Source organism: Myotis daubentonii, chromosome 8 (assembly GCF_963259705.1).
Source record: "Myotis daubentonii chromosome 8, mMyoDau2.1, whole genome shotgun sequence".
Classification (NCBI taxonomy): Eukaryota; Metazoa; Chordata; class Mammalia; order Chiroptera; family Vespertilionidae; genus Myotis; species Myotis daubentonii.
This window is the reverse complement of record NC_081847.1, coordinates 63,025,322-63,042,077: the sequence shown is the minus strand read 5'-3', so window position 1 is coordinate 63,042,077 and position 16,756 is coordinate 63,025,322. Positions and strand designations below refer to the sequence as shown.

Below are 16,756 nucleotides of genomic sequence, written 5' to 3'. Positions count from 1 at the left end.
GGCTGGCAGAGGGGGGCAGTTGGGGGTGACCAGGCCGGCAGGGGGGCAGTTGGGGGCCACCAGGCCAGCGGGGGGGACAGTTAGGGGCAACCAGGCCAGCACGCAGAAGCAGTGAGGAGTGATCAGGCTGGTGGGGGGAAGGGGAGGGGGCAGTCAGGGCTGACCAGGCAGGCAGGTGAGCGATTAGGAGTCAGTGGTCCAGTATTGTGAGAGGGATCCCAGACTGGAGTGGGTGCAGGCTGGGCTGAGGGGACCCCACCCCCACCCCATGCACAAATTTTGTGTACTGGGCCTCTAGTTTACATATAGATAGATAGATAGATGATGAGGCCAATAGATCAGGAGACCGCTGCCATTGAAAGACAGTTTGCTCCTCATAGTTCCCAAGAGGGGGCAAGCCATATTATGCAGGGCCACATCAGGAAGCACCAAGGTAGGTCAAAGAGCAAAGGGAGAGGAGGGGAGTGTGGGCAAAAGCTTTTATTGTGGTTTCAACAGGCTATGAAGGTATAGGTACTGTTTCTCTAGTTATCTGATACCTGGCTCTGGGGTGCTTAGGGCAGACGGATAGTATGACCCAGAGTATAAGAGCTGAATAAATTTGGTGGTTGGGGATGGACTCTGGATTGATTGGTTTGCTTATGAAAGACGTGGACAAAGGGGAATTGTTTACTATCTCTAGAAATTGATTAGCACTGGGAAGGACAGTCTCCCCATATTCAGCAAGGCCCCAGATGTCAAAATATCTATAATAATAAAAGCGTAATATGCAAATCAACCGAATGGCCATTGGGACATCATTCTGGACAACCTTCCAGATGAAGCCAGGGCTGCAGTCGCTGCAGCTTCGAAGGCTTACTCTTGCACGAAGTTCGTGCATCGGGCCTCTACTAATAAATAAAAAGGCATGATTAACACCAACAAAATTCAAGAGACTTCCCTTAAAAATACGAATCTTGTTATTAATGAAATAACCTGTGCCATATAACAAGTGGAAAGAAACCAACTTGGTGACATGTTAAATGGAAAATGCTTACATGAATATATTGATCAGGCTCTTCTGTGTAATATGGTGATTGGTATGACTATTCATAATTGACACCAACTTGTCCTGTTCTCTGTAAAATAAAACTGCTTTTGGACGTGTTATTTAAACTAAGAGTTTTGTGAGATTCTTAATACTTTAAAAATTATTTTCAGATATGAGAAAAAACACTTTCTTTTTTTAAAAAAATATTTTTATTGATTTCAGAGAAGGGAGAGGGGGAGAGAGACAGAAACATCAATGATAAGAGAGAATAATTGATCGGCTGCCTCCTGCATGCCCCCTACTGGGGATCAAGCCAGCAACTTGGGCAGGTACCCTGACCAGGAATCAAATTGTGAGCTCCTGGTTCATAGGTTGATGCTCAACCAGTGAGCCACACCACCTGGGCTGTAAATACTAATTTATTGCTAAAAACTATAGTGGGAAGATTTCTAAACTAAAACTAATGGGGGGAAAATCTCACAGGTTAACAAGAAGATGTTTGAAGAATTGTGAGTAGGTATTCTTTTTAAGGTTCATTGAATTTTTTATTTTTGTATGAGTAGATATTTTTGATGAAGCTCTAACTACTGACATATTTAACGAGGCAATGAAAGCACTTTATATAAAAGTATATTACTATAGAATGTATTATTTAAAATTATGCTCTATTTAAATGCATTTAAGAAATTAAATTTTGGTTCAGGTTATTTTATTAATTTGGGATCTCATAATAGCAATAGTCTGTGCTACATTAAACTGTAAATAAAGTCTCTTTTACATAACAGAACAATTGCATATTCATTTCTAAAAAGTTGTTGGAAGAAAAACTTAGCAGAAGCTAGAGGCTGGCTTCAAGGCCAATCACTCACTACAAAAAGACAATTGTGAGAATATGCTTTATAAATGTATAGGTGAGTAATACTGTCATATCTTCTTCTCTCCTAAACTCCCTTCTAACTTAATTTTGTAAGAAGTAGAAGTAACATCGTCTACATGCAGAAAATTTGGAATGGAAATTATGGTTAGGGTTGGGCTAGTAACAAAAACCAGAATCTTTGCTGCCAGAGTGCCGACTTGAACTGATATAGAGAGTCAAAACCACACACCCAATCATATTGTTAATAAAAATATCAAATAGAACACAAAAGTAGGGGGGGTAAAAACATAGTTCTAGTACCCTAATGTTGTGGTCCCACTGCAGAGGAGCAGCAGCTTGTGGATAAGCAGAAATTTAATAGTGAGATAGCAGAAATGAGAGATGTAGGGGGTGCTGATAAGATTGCCACATATGCCCTGCTGACAGGGAAGCTATGTAAATGTGCAGGAAAGACTTAAGAAGGGCTAAGTTCTCCACCCATAGATCTCTAACTGGGAGATTGTATGCATGTGCAGGAGAGATCTACACATCCTTGGTTGACTAAGATGCTTTACACAAGATCTGGGCGAGCCCAGCAGAAAGAAAATGCTAGGAATGATTTGAAAAATGCCTGTACTTCTCAACACACATATAAGTCTGTCAGCAGAAGGTGAAAGACAGTTATCCAGTCAAGATAGTGGTATAGGTAAATGCAGTGCTCACATCCTCCCACAACCATATCAAAATGACAATTACAGAAAAACCATCATTCAGAACCACCTGACATCTACCTGAATGGAAGTCCTACAACTAAGGATTTAATGCAAAACAAGCTGATCCCACATGGTGAATAAAAATTGGGAGGGATATTTCAGCTGAGCAGGTTCCCCCTGAGGAGCTAAGGGTCCCAGCCCCTTACCTGGCTCCCCAGCCTATGGTTTGAGAGCCAAGAAGAAAAGTCCCCATAACTCCTGGCTGAAAAACCAGCAGGGATTGTGGCTCAGTGAGATGGAGGGCCACAGAGTCCCAGGAATTCCTCTCAAAGAGCTCACCGAAGACTTACTCAGACTCACTCCCTGAGTTCTAGTACTGCAGTGGTTCTCAACCTGTGGTTCGTGACCCCTTCGGCGGTCGAACGACCCTTTCACAGGGGTCACCTAAGACCATCCTACATATCAGATATTTACATTACGATTCATAACAGTAGCAACGTTACAGTTATGAAGTAGCAACAAAAATAATTTTATGGTTGGGTCACAACATGAGGAACTGTATTTAAAGGGCCAGAAAGTTGAGAACCACTTCAGTACTGAGACAGTGGCTCAAAAGGTACCAGGGACATAGAGGGAGAAACTGAATTGTCCAGCATCAGGGTGAGAGCTGGAGGGGCAGTTTTCTACCAGACAGAAGTGCTGGCAGAGGTCACTGCTCCTTTTCTGAAACTCCCCCCACAGAGCCGGCAAGCACTCCCCATCCCATACCTGTATCTCCATCATCATGGCTAACAATGTTTGCCTAGACCTGGTGATTATCAGAGACCCCACCCCACACAACTTGAGGGCCCACCCAAATTATTTCCAGAGGCTTTTTCCTACAAACAGTCATGGCTTGCCCTGACTGGTTTGGCTCAGTGGGTAGAGCGTCGGCCTGCGGACTGAAGGGTCCCAGGTTCGATTCCAGTCAAGGGCATGTCCCCGGTGGGGGGTGTGCAGGAGGAAGCTGATCGATGCTTCTCTCTCATCAATGTTTCTAACTCTCTTTCTCTCTCCCTTCCTCTCTGTAAAAAAATCAATAAAATATAGTAAAACAACAACAACAAAACAAATAGTCATGGCTCATGCTTCAAGCTTTCCTAAAATCTCTCAAACAAGTAGCATCAAACAAGTTCCATCTGGCCTCCAAGTGCCCCAAACCTCTTGCTAAGTGGCCCCGGGCCTGGCACTAGCAGAAGCTGGCCTTGGTTTGTAGCTTTGCCTTGCCTTGCACCTCCAAGCCCAGTACAAGTAGCAGACATCCACATAGAGCTTTGTAGCATATGCCCAGTGGTTTTGGGCAGAAAAAGGCCACGGTTCCTTTTCTGGGACTCCTCCCACAGAGTCAGCAGTCAGTTGCCATATCTGAGTGTCCATCAACATGGCTATCACTGTTCATCTCATGTTGGTGATTTCCTGAGACCATGCCTCACCCGACCTGGGTGCCCACCCAAGCTATTTCCAGTGGTTTTTCCATACCAGTGGCCTGTCTTGGCTCATGCTTCAGACTTTCCTAAAATCTTTCAAACAAGCAGCATCTGGCCTCTGCTAGCCCTGTACCTCTTGCTAAATGATCCTAGACCTGTCATTAGTGACAGCTGGCCATGGTTTGCAGCTTGGCCTCTCCTGGGCACCTCTGAGTCAAGCACAAGTAGCAGTCCTCTGCAAATCATTTTGTAGCTCATGCTGAGTGGCCCGGGTGGCAGAACACAGGTGGCAGCTGACCTTGACCTGCACCTCTGGGGAGATCCGGGCCAGTGCACATTGTGGACAGCTTCAGAACACATTCAAGCACCACCCAACCACCTCCACAAGAGACACACTCAAGGGGTGGACTCAGGTGGCACCAGAGCCCTGCTGAAGTAAATCCTACTCTATGGTGTGGGACCTTGCACGGCTGATCCTCCTTGGTGGTCCCAACCAGTCCTTATAGCTTATAGGCCTAGAGGTAAATCCCTCCCATTGACGTGCTAACAGCAATCAAGGGTCAACTATAACAGGAAAGTGTATACAGCCCACATAGGGGTGGGAAATACCTGGAAAGCTCAGTTCAGGAATGGGACTGCTGTGCCACTGTACCCTATAGGACAGCTACTACATTAGGCCACTCTACCAAGCATGGGAGATGTAGCAGCTCTACCCAATACATAAAAACAAACACAGGAAGGCTGCCAAAATGAGGAGACAAAGAAACATGTCCCAAATGAAAGAACTCCAGAAAAAAACCCAAAAACTAAACACAACAAAGACAGCAAACTACTAGATGCAAAGTTCAAAACATTGGTTATAAAGATGCTCAATGAACTTAAAAGGACATGGAAACCCTAAAAGAGAACCAGTTAGAAATGAAGGATATACTGACATGAAGAATAATTTACAGGTAATTAACAGTTAAGTAGTTGAAATAGAGAATCAAATCATCGGTTTGGAATATACAGAAGCAAAAAAATACCCAATCAGAACAGCAAAAAGAAAAAAGAATCTGACACATCATCAGGGTGCCAGAAGGGGAAGAGAGAGAGCAAAAAATTGAAATCCTATTTGAAAAAATAATGATGGAAAACTTCCCTGACCTGAGGGAAATAGACATACAAGTCCAGGAAGTGCAAACAGTTCCAAACAAAATGAACCCAAAGAGGTCCACACCAAGATACATCATCATTAAAATGCCAAAAGTTAAAGACAAAGAATCTTAAAAATAGAAAGAGAAAAGCAGTTAGGTATCTACAAGGGAGCTCCCATAAGACTGTCAGCTGATTTCTCAACAGAAACTTTGCAAACCAGAGGGACTGGCAAGAAATTCAAAGTGATGCAAAGCAAGGAAGAACAACCAAGATTATTCTACCTAGCAAAGCTATCATTTAGAATTGAAGGACAGACAAAAGAGCTTCCCAGACAAGAAAAAGCTAAAGGAGTTCACTGCCACCAAACCAGTATTACATGAAATATTAAAGGGTCTTCTTTAATAAGAAAAAGATAAAATATATGAACAGTAAAATGGTAATAAATATATATCTATCAACTGTTGAATCTATAATACAAAATAAACAAGCAGAGAAGAAACAGAATCATAAATACAAAAAGTTTTGATGATTACCAGAGAGGAGGGGGATTGAGGGTAAGTGAAAATAGTAAAGGGATTAAGAAGTACAAATTGGTTGTTACAAAACAGTCATGGGGATATAAAGTATATCATAGGGACTATAGTAATAATAACTATGTATGGTGTCAGATGGGTATGAGATTTATTGGGATGATCACTTTGCAAGTTATATAATGTCTAATCACTATAGAGTGTACACACCTGAAACTAATATAATTTTGTATGTCAACTTTAACTTTGTAAAAATGATTTAAATTTAAAAAAAATGAAGGTGAAAGAAAGTCTTACTGGCTCATGATGTCTGAGTACAATCTCTGACCAATCAATGGCTGCTGACTTATCTATGCAGACACAGGGGCAATCCCTAGGAAGCAAGACTAAAAAAAAGAAAGAGAAAAATGGACACCAGTATCATGACAAATTCCACAGGTAAGCTCCTGACATTTTACTAAAAACAAATCAAAACAATAACCCTATCAACAATGACAACATCCTTGGGAAGTAATGAGAATGAATCCAGGGCTGCTATAATATATGGCCTAAATTGTCCAGTTTTTAATAAAAATTAAGATATATAAAAAGGCAAGGAACACATATTCAATAGAATCGTCTCTGAGTGAGCCCAGATATTATATGTGGCAAGACTAGAAAGCAGTAAAAATTTTTTAATGAATTAAAATATGACAACAATGACATCAAATAGAGAATATCAACTTTAAAAAATTACAAAAAGAGCCAAATGGAAATACTGGATTTGAAAATAGTAACTGAAAATATTAGATATGTTCAACAGCAGGTATGAGATGGCCAAAAAGAAAAGAAAAAGATAAATGAAACACCCCAAATTTCATGAAAAACCATTAATCTATACATCCAGGAAGCTGAACAAATCCCACATAAAATAAGGGAGCGTAAACACATTACAGTTAAACTATTTAACAGTTTTCTCATCAGAAACAGTTAAAGCAGGAAAGAAGTGGGATGACATATTCAATCTTATAAAAAAAAAAAAGTCAACTAAAAATTCAAGTATCCAACAAAACCATCCTTTGAAAATAAAGGCAAATAATCATGAAAGACCACCTACTGCATACCTTCATTTACATAAACTATCCAGAATAGGCAAGTCTATCTATATAAAAAGCAGAATGGTGACTGCCTACAGCTATGAAAGTTGGGGACAGGACAGCGAGGACTGCTAATGGGTACAGAGTGTTTTTCAGGTGAAAATATTCTAAAATTGATAGTGATGATTGCACAACTCTGTAAATACAGTAAAAACTCCTGCATTATATACTTTGAATGAGTAAATTGTATGGTATATGAATTATAGCTCAATAAAACTGTTTTCTTAATGGTAAAATCAAGATAGTCCTAGATCAATGAAGACAGAGAGAAATCATGGATGAAGATTTTACAATAAATACTAAGGAAAATTCTCATAGACTGAAAGGAAATAATACTGACAGTAACTTTAATCCATAGAAAGAAAGAAAGAGTGCCAAAATTGGTAAGTATGTAGGTAAAAACAAAAACCAGTAAAAAAAAATATTTTTCTTTTCTCCTCTTATTTCTTTAAAAGAGAAGATTGTGTAAAATAATTCTAACATTCTGTTGTCGCATTAATTAACAAATATAGATATAACATATTACAGATAACATGAAGGGGAGAAAATGAAGCTATATTGGAGCAATGTTGCTATTTTTACTGGAATTAAGTGAATATTAACCTGTAGTAATTAGGATGCACATTATAATCCCTAGATCAATATTTTAAGATAATTCAAGAAACATTCTTTAAAAAACACAGAAATTTAAATAATAAACTGAAAAATATCCTTTAAAAGGCAGCGTAGATAAGAAACAAAGACATAAAACATATAAGAACAAAGAGCAAAATAGCAGATATAAATACCACCTTATCAACAATTACAGTAAATGTGAGATTAAACACTACAGTCAAAAAGCAGAAAGTGCCAGTGTAATCAGCAAGAAAAAGAAATAAAAGTATCTATATTTAAAAAGAAGTAAAATTATCTTCATATGCCAATGACATCATCTCATTTGTAGAAAATCTTAAGGAATCCACAAAGTTTTAGAACCAAAAAAATGAGTTCAGTAAAGTCACTGTTGATATAGGATCACTATATAAAAAACAAATATATTTCTATATCCTAGCCATGAAAAATCCAAAATGAAATTATCTACAATAGTGTCCAAAAGAATAAAACAGGAATAACTGAACAACTGAAGCACATGATTTGTACACTGAAAACGACAAACCATCTCTCAGAGAAGCTGAAGATCTAAATCAATGGAGAGATATTCTGTGGGGATGGATAGGAAGACATATTGTTAATATGGTAATACCATTCAAGTGATCTACAGATTCAATAATATCCTTATTAAAATACCAGCAGGCTTTTTTTCTAAAATAAACTGACAAGCTAACCCTATGAAAATTCAAAGGACCTTGAACAGCCAAAACAATTTTTGAAAAGGAATTTGAAAACTTACAATTCCTGATTTTGAAAGCAGATTTAGGGTTTATCTGAGGGTTAGGGTAGGAATGGACTAATTGTAAATGGGTGTGAGGATCTTTTAGCAATGATGGCAATGGTCTAAACTAGATTGTGATGATGGTTGCACAACTCTTTTCCCCAAGAGTTCAGCAAAATCACTATTGATATAGGATCCAAGAATAAACAATAAACAAATATTTAGTATATCATACCTTTCTTCCATATGGTTTTTCTACCATATTGCTGTCACTGTCAGAATTTTCACTCTGAACTGGTTTTGTGAACCCAGATTTGGGCATTTTATAGCTCTTCAGCTAGTTGCTTCTTTTATCAGTCTTCTCATTCTGGATCTATAAAGAATGAATATATAACGGTTATGTGTATACCTCCGCAATAAAACCTATTTAAGGTTTATACAGTTTAGTGCAATTAGGTTTTCTCTATGTCTCTATAAGATAATTTATTTTCTCAGAGAGGCTATCATAACCTAAAATAAGTTTTCATCAAACAATTTGTGCCTCTAATTAAAGTTTTCTTGTTCAAGTCTACTCGACTGAAGAGAAAAAAAGGGAACTACTTTTATAATTCTTCCCACCTTCTTTAGACTAATATTAAACCTCCATTATTCTGGGTAACAGAAGCAACTGAGTGGAAGCAATGACAAAGGTTTTGTCATTCGAGCATGGCTCCAGAGGTAGGAACTCCTAATATATTCCCTGGTAGTTCTGTATTGATCTGGCAGTTATTTCTGAAGGTCCAACTAAGAACCTTATAGGTTTGATTGGTAATTTTACAACATTTAACTCTACTTTAAATTAAATAAAGTTAATTAAACCCTTCTTTTAAAAAATAAATGTTTTTTTATTGATTTTAGAGAGACAGGGAGGGGAGAGAAACATCAATGTGAGAGAGATATATTGATCATTGTCCCCCCTCAAACCTGCAACCTGGCATGTGCCCTGACTGGCGCAACCTTTCAGTGCATGGGACAATGCCCAACCAACTGAGCAACACTGGCCCCTCATCCAGGCTGGCCAGGCACCCCAGTGGGGACCCCCACCCTGAAGGGGGTGTGACCAGCTGCAAACAGCCATCAGCCCCTCACCCAGGCTGGCCAGGCACCCCAGCAGGACCCCCACCCTGATCCGAGACACCCTTCAGGGCAAACCAGCTGGCCCGCACCCCTGCACCAGGCCTCTATCCTATATAGTAAAAGGGTAATATGCAAGCTGACCCTAACAGCAAAAGACTGGGAATGACTGGTCACTATGACATACACTGACCCCAAGGGGCAGATGCTCAATGCAGAAGCTGCCCCCTGGTGGTCAGTGCGCTCCCACATGGGGGAGCTCTGCTCAGCCACAAGCCAGGCTGATGGTTACGAGTACAGCGGTGGTGGTGGGAGCCTCTCCTGCATCCTCAGCAGCGCTAAGGATGTTTGACTGCAGCTTAGGCCTGCTCCCCGCTGGCAAGTGGACATCCCCCGAGGGCTGCCGGGCTGCTGGGCTGCCAGAGGGATGCCTGATTGCCATCTTAGGCCCAATCCCCCGGGGTGCAGGCCTAAGCCAGCAGGTGGTCATCCCCCGAGGGGTCCCAGACTGCGAGAGGGCACAGGCCGGGCTGAGGGACTCCCCCACCCCAGAGTGCACAAATTTTTGTGCACCGGGCCTCTAGTTAATACTATATGTTAGAAAAAACTTTTATTTTTAATAACTTCATTTTGGAAATTTCAGCACTAACAATAAAAATAAAAATTAGATTCCAAAATATTACATCAATTAAATATTAAGCATTTAATACAGGTCTGGGCCCACAATATCTACTATAATCACTAGAGCACCACTATATAAACTACAGGGATAATCAAAATCACATTAGGTAAATTAAAATATTTTTAAATGCACAAATAACCCAATATAAGGCATGGGGGAAAAACACCTTGCAGAATAAAAAATAGAACAAACTAAACAGTAAGAAAATAAGAGGCATAACAAAAATATCAATAATTATATGAAAAGCAAATGGTTTAACCATGCCAATTATGAGACAGATTTTCAGGAGGAAAAAAAATAATGAAACTATATGGTACTAACAGGAAATTAACTTCAAATATAAGGACATATATAGTTAAAAATAAAAGAATGAAAAAAAGATATCCCATGAAGAAGCTAATAAAAGTAAAGATAAGACAAACAGAACTCAGAGCAAAGAGGACATTACATATTACATACTGATAAAAGAGCCAGTTCACTAATTGGGTATGCAACTAGCAACAGAGCTTCAAAATACAGGAAGCAAAAAATGACAAAATTGACAGGAGAAACAGACAAATTCATAATTATAGCCAGAGGTTTCAACTACTCTTTCAGTGAGACAGGAAATCAACAAGGATATTAAAAAACTGGGAAAAAAAAAATGCCATTGATTCAAACTGTCATTTATAGAAAAATCTGTCCAAGAACAGTTGAATACTCTTTCTTTCTCAAGGGCACACAGAATATATAAGATAGAGCATCATGGGTCCTAAGTAAATGCAATAAATTTAAAATAATTAAAATTAAAATCATACAAAGTTTGTTCTCACACAATAAAAAGTTAAAAGAGAACCAATTATAGAAAGGTATCAGGGCTATTGCCAAATTAAAAAATAATGAAAAACCAATGAAACTGAAAACTGGTTCTTAAAAGATCAATTAAGTTTATATATCATTAGCCAGACCTATCCTATATTATAAAAGCCTAATATGCTGTGTCCAGTTGTCAGTTCTACCCATCAAAGCGTAATATGCTAATGATATGCTAAGGCTGCTCAACCGTTCGCTATGATGTGACTGTTCACCAGGGGGCAGACGCTCTGACTGGTAGGTTAGCTTGCTGCTGGGGTCCGGCCGATCAGGACTGAGCGTGACAGGCTGGACACGCCCCCCTGTGTCCCTCTCTGGCCCTGATAGTGCACCAGAGGGGACCCTCTGCCTGGCTTGCGCCCTCTCACAATCTGGGACCCCTCAGGGGATATTAGAGAGCCAGTTTTGGCCCAATCCTGCCAGATCTGCCCCCTGGTGGTGAGTGCGCTCCCACAGGGGGAGTGCTGCTCAGCCAGAAGCCAGGCTCACAGCTGGCGAGTGCAGTGGTGGTGGCGGGAGCCTCTCCCACCTCCACAGCAGTGGTAAGGATGTCTGACTGACAGCTGAGAGCGGGCCTAGGCCATCAGTCGGACATCCCCCAAGGTCTCCTGGACTGAGAGGGTGCAGGATAGGCTGAGGCTCCCCCAAGTGCACGATTTTCGTGCAATGGGCCTCTAGTCTATCTATATAAAAGGCTAAGTGTCTTTCCCTCCATTTGGGTAATGACGTCAAGTAGCAACACCTAGCTTCCTCTCCCTAGCAACTACTAGCCTCCTTGCAGTTTCTTCAGCCCAGGAAAACGGCATGCTTTATACCTAGGTGCAAACACTTCACACTGTAACCAAATGTCTGTAAAGTGTTTTTCCGTGCCTCATCTCATTTGATCTTCACAGAAGTCTTGGAGTAGGTAGATAGGAGATTCCGTGGAATCCTATTTTCTTTTCATTGGCCGGAAAAGGGAGATTTAGAAAGCTCAGAAACTTGACCCGACTGAAAAGAAGTAAAAAATGGTGGACCTTGAAAATGACTTCAGGTTTTCTCACTGCGCAGAATATAGTCAAACACTGCTGCAGTTAAATATTTTACCCTTTATTATTGTAGATCACGCATGGAGAACAATCTGCTTTGTGCTGATATTTACTGCTGTGTTACTGACAATTATCTGAAAGAGAAGTTGGGGTGCTTCACTGGGCTGAAAAAAGTTTAGCTAAATCAAAAAGTAGGCCTAATTAAGCAAATTTGTTCTATATCTATAAAAGGTTAAGTTGACTCGCACATGCGCAACACATATAAAGCTCTTGCTGGCGCCAATCGCAGGCGTGTTTCCATCTGTCATTGTCGATCATGAATTTGGTTGACACTTCTATTATAGAAAAAGGGCAAATAGCGATATTAAAATCTTTCTTCTAATTAATTTCCTTACAATGTGCACAAATTCGTGCACTGGGCTACTAGTTAGAAACAAAAGAGAGAAGACCTACATAACCAAAATCAATAATGAAAGAGAAAATATCATTACAGATCCTATAAACACATAAAGGATAACAAGGGAATATTATGAACAAGTTTATGCTAATAAATCCAGCAAACTAAATAAAATTCCTTGAAAGGCACACACTATCAAATCTTACTAAAAAAACACACAATCTCAATAGCTTGATATTTATTAAAGATTTTGATTTTATATTTAAAAACAAAAACTCCAGGGCCAAATGACTTCAATGGTGAATTCTACAAAACATGTAAGGTAGAAATAATGCCAATTCTACACAAACACTTATAAAATAGAAAAGAGGCAGAAATATCTTATGAGGCCATCAATATCCTGATACCAAAACCAGAATAAGTGTTTTATTAAAAAACTACAAACTAATTTACCTCATGATCATACACAAAAAAATCCTCAAAATATTACCAAATAAAATTTAACTACACATAAAAAGGATAACACACCATAACAAACTGGGACTTACCCAGAACATAAGGTTGGCTTAATGTTTGAGAATCAACTTAAGTAATTCATTAAATTAACAGACTTAAAACAAACAAAAAAACAAATGATCATCTCAAAAAAGATACAGAAAAAGCATCTGATAAGATTTAATACCTATTAACACCTTTCTTACTGCTCACGAGTTTTCTCGTGTTTCACGCGCCATCTATTAAGGACCGCTCACGAGTGTTCTCGTTTTTCATGCTCCATCTGTTATGGACCTTAAATGTCAACACACTGTCTTGTCCACATCGAATGAAGCGATCTCATTGGTGGAAACCGTGCAGTTCAATCTAAGAAAAACTATATAATTGCACGAACCCATAAAGCATTGCAGTTACATTGTATTTTGGTCATTCGAATAGTCTTCAAGTTCCTGGCGCTTTTAGAAATGCCCTCTCTCAGAAAAAGGAAGGAAACCAACGAAACTGATACACTTCCTTTTGTGTTGTTCCATTCTAAGAAAACGATGAAATGGACAAAAAAAGTAGTGCTGTACCTTATAAACTGTGGACTTTTCAATTCATTTAGAGTGTACAACGTCCTCAATCCACAAGCAAAAATGAAGTATAAACAGTTTCTGCTATCGGTAGCGAGAGACTGGATAACAAATGACAATAATGAAGGCTCTCCGGAACCAGAGACAAATCGGTCTAGCCCTTCCCCTGGGGGTGCAAGGAGAGCACTGCGTAAAGATCCACCCAAAAGGTTGTCAGGTGATATGGAGCAACATGAAACTACGTGTATTCTAGCGAGTGGAAAGAAAAAATTTCCTACGAGAGCCTGCAGAGTTTGTGCCGCCCATGGAAAAAGGAGCGAATCTAGATACTTATGTAAATTTTGTTTGGTCCCTCTTCACAGAGGAAAATGTTTTACGCGGTACCATACGTTAAAAAAGTACTAGGAACTTTAATTGTTTAATTGTTTTGTAAATAAAAATGTCATAATTATTGAAAAACACCTAAAGTGCATTATGATCTGTAGTTATGATGATTTAAATAACGTGCAGTTTGCCCCAAAACGTGCGGTCCCGGCGTATGTCTTAGAGATTTCTATGCGGAACGAAATGTATTAATGACAAACTCTTAAAAACATCCTATATAATAAAAGCATAATATGCAAATCAACCGAATGGTGGAATGACCAGTCGGCCAGGGGTGGGGCCGGCGAGCAGGCAGCGCCAGGCCAGCCAAGGTGTGTGCCAGCAGGCAGAGGGAGGGAACGGTGATGGGGGGGAGGGGGGGCGGCAACCAGCAGCAGCAGAAGGGAGATGGGGGGCAGCACCATCCTCTGATTGGCCCATCTGGTTGTCTCCCGCAGGGGGAGGCCAGGTGGCAATGGCAGGGTGATGAGGACAGCGCCGTCCCCTGATCCCCTGTCCAGTCGCCTCCCGCAGAGGGAGGCCGGGTGGCAATGGCAGGATGATGGGGGCAGTGCCATCCCCTGGTCCCCTGTCTGGTCGCTTCCTGCAGAGGGAGGCTGGGTGGCGGCAGCAGCAGGGTGATGGGGTGGCGCTGTACCCTGATCACCCATCTAGTCGCCTCCCGCAGAGGAAGGTTGGGCGGCGGCAAGTGGCGGAGTGATGGGGGCGGCACCATCCCCTGATCGGCCGGCCCAGTCATCTCCCACAGAAGGAGGCCAGACTGCAGCTTAGCCATCAGTAGGACATTCCCTGGGGACTCCTGGACTGCAAAAGGGCACAGGCCGGGCTGAGGGATCCCGCGCCCCACCTCCCCCCCCCATCCCCGCATGAAATTTTGTGCACCGGGCCTCTAGTTTATATATAAAAGTATAGTATGCAGATTGACCAGACAGCAGAACAACTGGTTGCTATGATGCACACTGACCACCAGGGGGCAGACGCTCAATGCAGGAGCTGCCCCCAGCCTGCAGGCCCCGATCACCCCATGAAGAACAGGGAACTGGGGTTGGTGGTGGTGGATGCGGGTGGCACCAGGCCAAGGCGGGTGCAAGAAAGTGGGGCCCCGGTCACCCACACACAGAGGGCTGGCTGCCGGCAGCCAGGGAAGATCAGCCCTGATTGCTGGCCAGGCCTAGGGACCCTACCCATGCACGAATTTCATGCACCAGGCCTCTAGTTAACAATAGAACAGAACTTGAATACTTTCTTTCTCTATTGAGATCAACAATGAGGCAAGGATATCAGCTCTCACCCCCCCAACTTTATTGAGGTATAATTGACAAACAAAAATTGTATATGTTGAAGGTGTACAATGTGATGATTTGATATGCACATACATTGCAAAATGACCACAATCAAGCTAACTAACACATCCATCGCCTCACAGAATTTTCTGTGTGTGGTGAGAACACGTAAAATCTACTCTCTTAGCAAATATCAAGTATACAATACAGTATTATTAACTATAGTCACCATATTGTACATTAGGTTTCCAAAATTTATTCACCTTATAACTGAAAGTTTGTACCTTTTGACCAACATCTCCCCATTTCCCACATCCCCAGTCCCAGGCAATGACCATTCTACTCTCTGCTTCAGTTCAATGTTTTTAAATTCCACATGTAAGTGAGATCTATAGTATTTGTTTTTCTGTGTCTGGATTATTTCACTTAGCATACATGTCCTCCAGGTTCATCCATGTTGTCACAAATGGCAGGATTTCCTTTTAACTTAATGGCTGAATAATAATAGTGTGTGTGTGTGTGTATACCTATATGTGCACACACACACACATATATGTATATATAACATTTATCTACTCATCCATTAATAGACACCTAAAAGTGGCCTTGCTAGGTCACACTGAAGTTTAATTTTTAATTTTTTGAGGAACCTCTACACTGTTTCCCATATTGGCTATACCAATTTACATTCCCACCAATAGTGTACATGGAACCCTTTTTGCCACATCCTCACCAACACTTGCTATCTTTTGTCTTTTTTATAATAGCCACCCTAAAAGGCCGAATATGATATTTCATTGTGGTTTTGATTTGAATTTCCATGATGATTAGTGATGTTGAGTACCTTTCATATACTTGGCAATTTGTATATCTTCTTTGGAAAAATGTCTGCTCAGGTTCTTTGCCCATTTTTAAAACCAGGTTATTTTTTGCTATTGAGTTGTATAATTTCCTTACATATTTTGGATGTTAACCCATTGTCAGATTTTTCCCCCATAGGTTGCCTTTTCATTTTGTGTTTTCTTTGTTGTACAGAAGATGTTTAATTTGGTGTAGTCCCACTTATTTTTGCTTTTGGTGTCATATCCATGAAATCACTCCTAAGACCAATGTCATTAAGCTTTTCCCCTATGTTTTCATGTAGGAATTTTATGGTTTTAGGTTTTACATTGAAGCCTTTAATCCATTTTGAGTTAATTTTTGTATAAGGATCCAATTTCATTCTTTTGCATGAGCATATGCAGTTTTCTCAATACCATGTACAGAAAAGACTATTCTTGACCCATTTTGTGTTTTTGACATTCTTATCAGAGGGTTGTTGACCATATATGCATGGGTTAATTTCTGAGCTCTCTATTCTGTTCTACTGATCCTTGTGTCTGTTTTTATGTCAGTACCATACTGATTTGATTACCACAGCTTTGTAATATTTTATCTAGAAGTGTGATGCCTCCAGCTTTGTCCCCTTTTTCTCAAGGTTGCTTTGGCTATTCAAGATCTTTTGTGGTTCTACGTGAATTTTAGGATTGGCGTTTCTAATTCTGTGAAAAATGTCATTATAAGATCGATAGAGATTGCACTAAATCTGTAGATCGCTTAGGATAGTATGGGCATTTTAATATTATTGATTATTCCTTATCCACAAACACAGAGTATTTCTCCATTTATTTGTGTCTTCAATTTCTGTCATCAATGTATTATACTTTTCAG

At 40.3% G+C, this 16,756-nt stretch overlaps 1 protein-coding gene across 6 annotated transcripts in view; it reads right to left on the bottom strand.

Moving 5' to 3' along the window:
- ANKRD12 (ankyrin repeat domain 12) overlaps window positions 1–16,756 on the bottom strand; it is a 111,137-nt gene that overhangs the window by 79,048 nt on the left and 15,333 nt on the right. For 5 of the 6 annotated variants that reach the window (XM_059706610.1, XM_059706613.1, XM_059706616.1 and 2 more), the window contains exon 2: window positions 8,476–8,613. In XM_059706610.1, the coding sequence (XP_059562593.1) occupies window positions 8,476–8,562 (87 nt within the window). In that variant the 5' untranslated portion in view covers window positions 8,563–8,613. Of the gene's footprint in view, window positions 1–6,029; window positions 6,119–8,475; window positions 8,614–16,756 lie in introns of those variants that run through there. The other variant, XM_059706614.1, reaches the window with a different exon arrangement.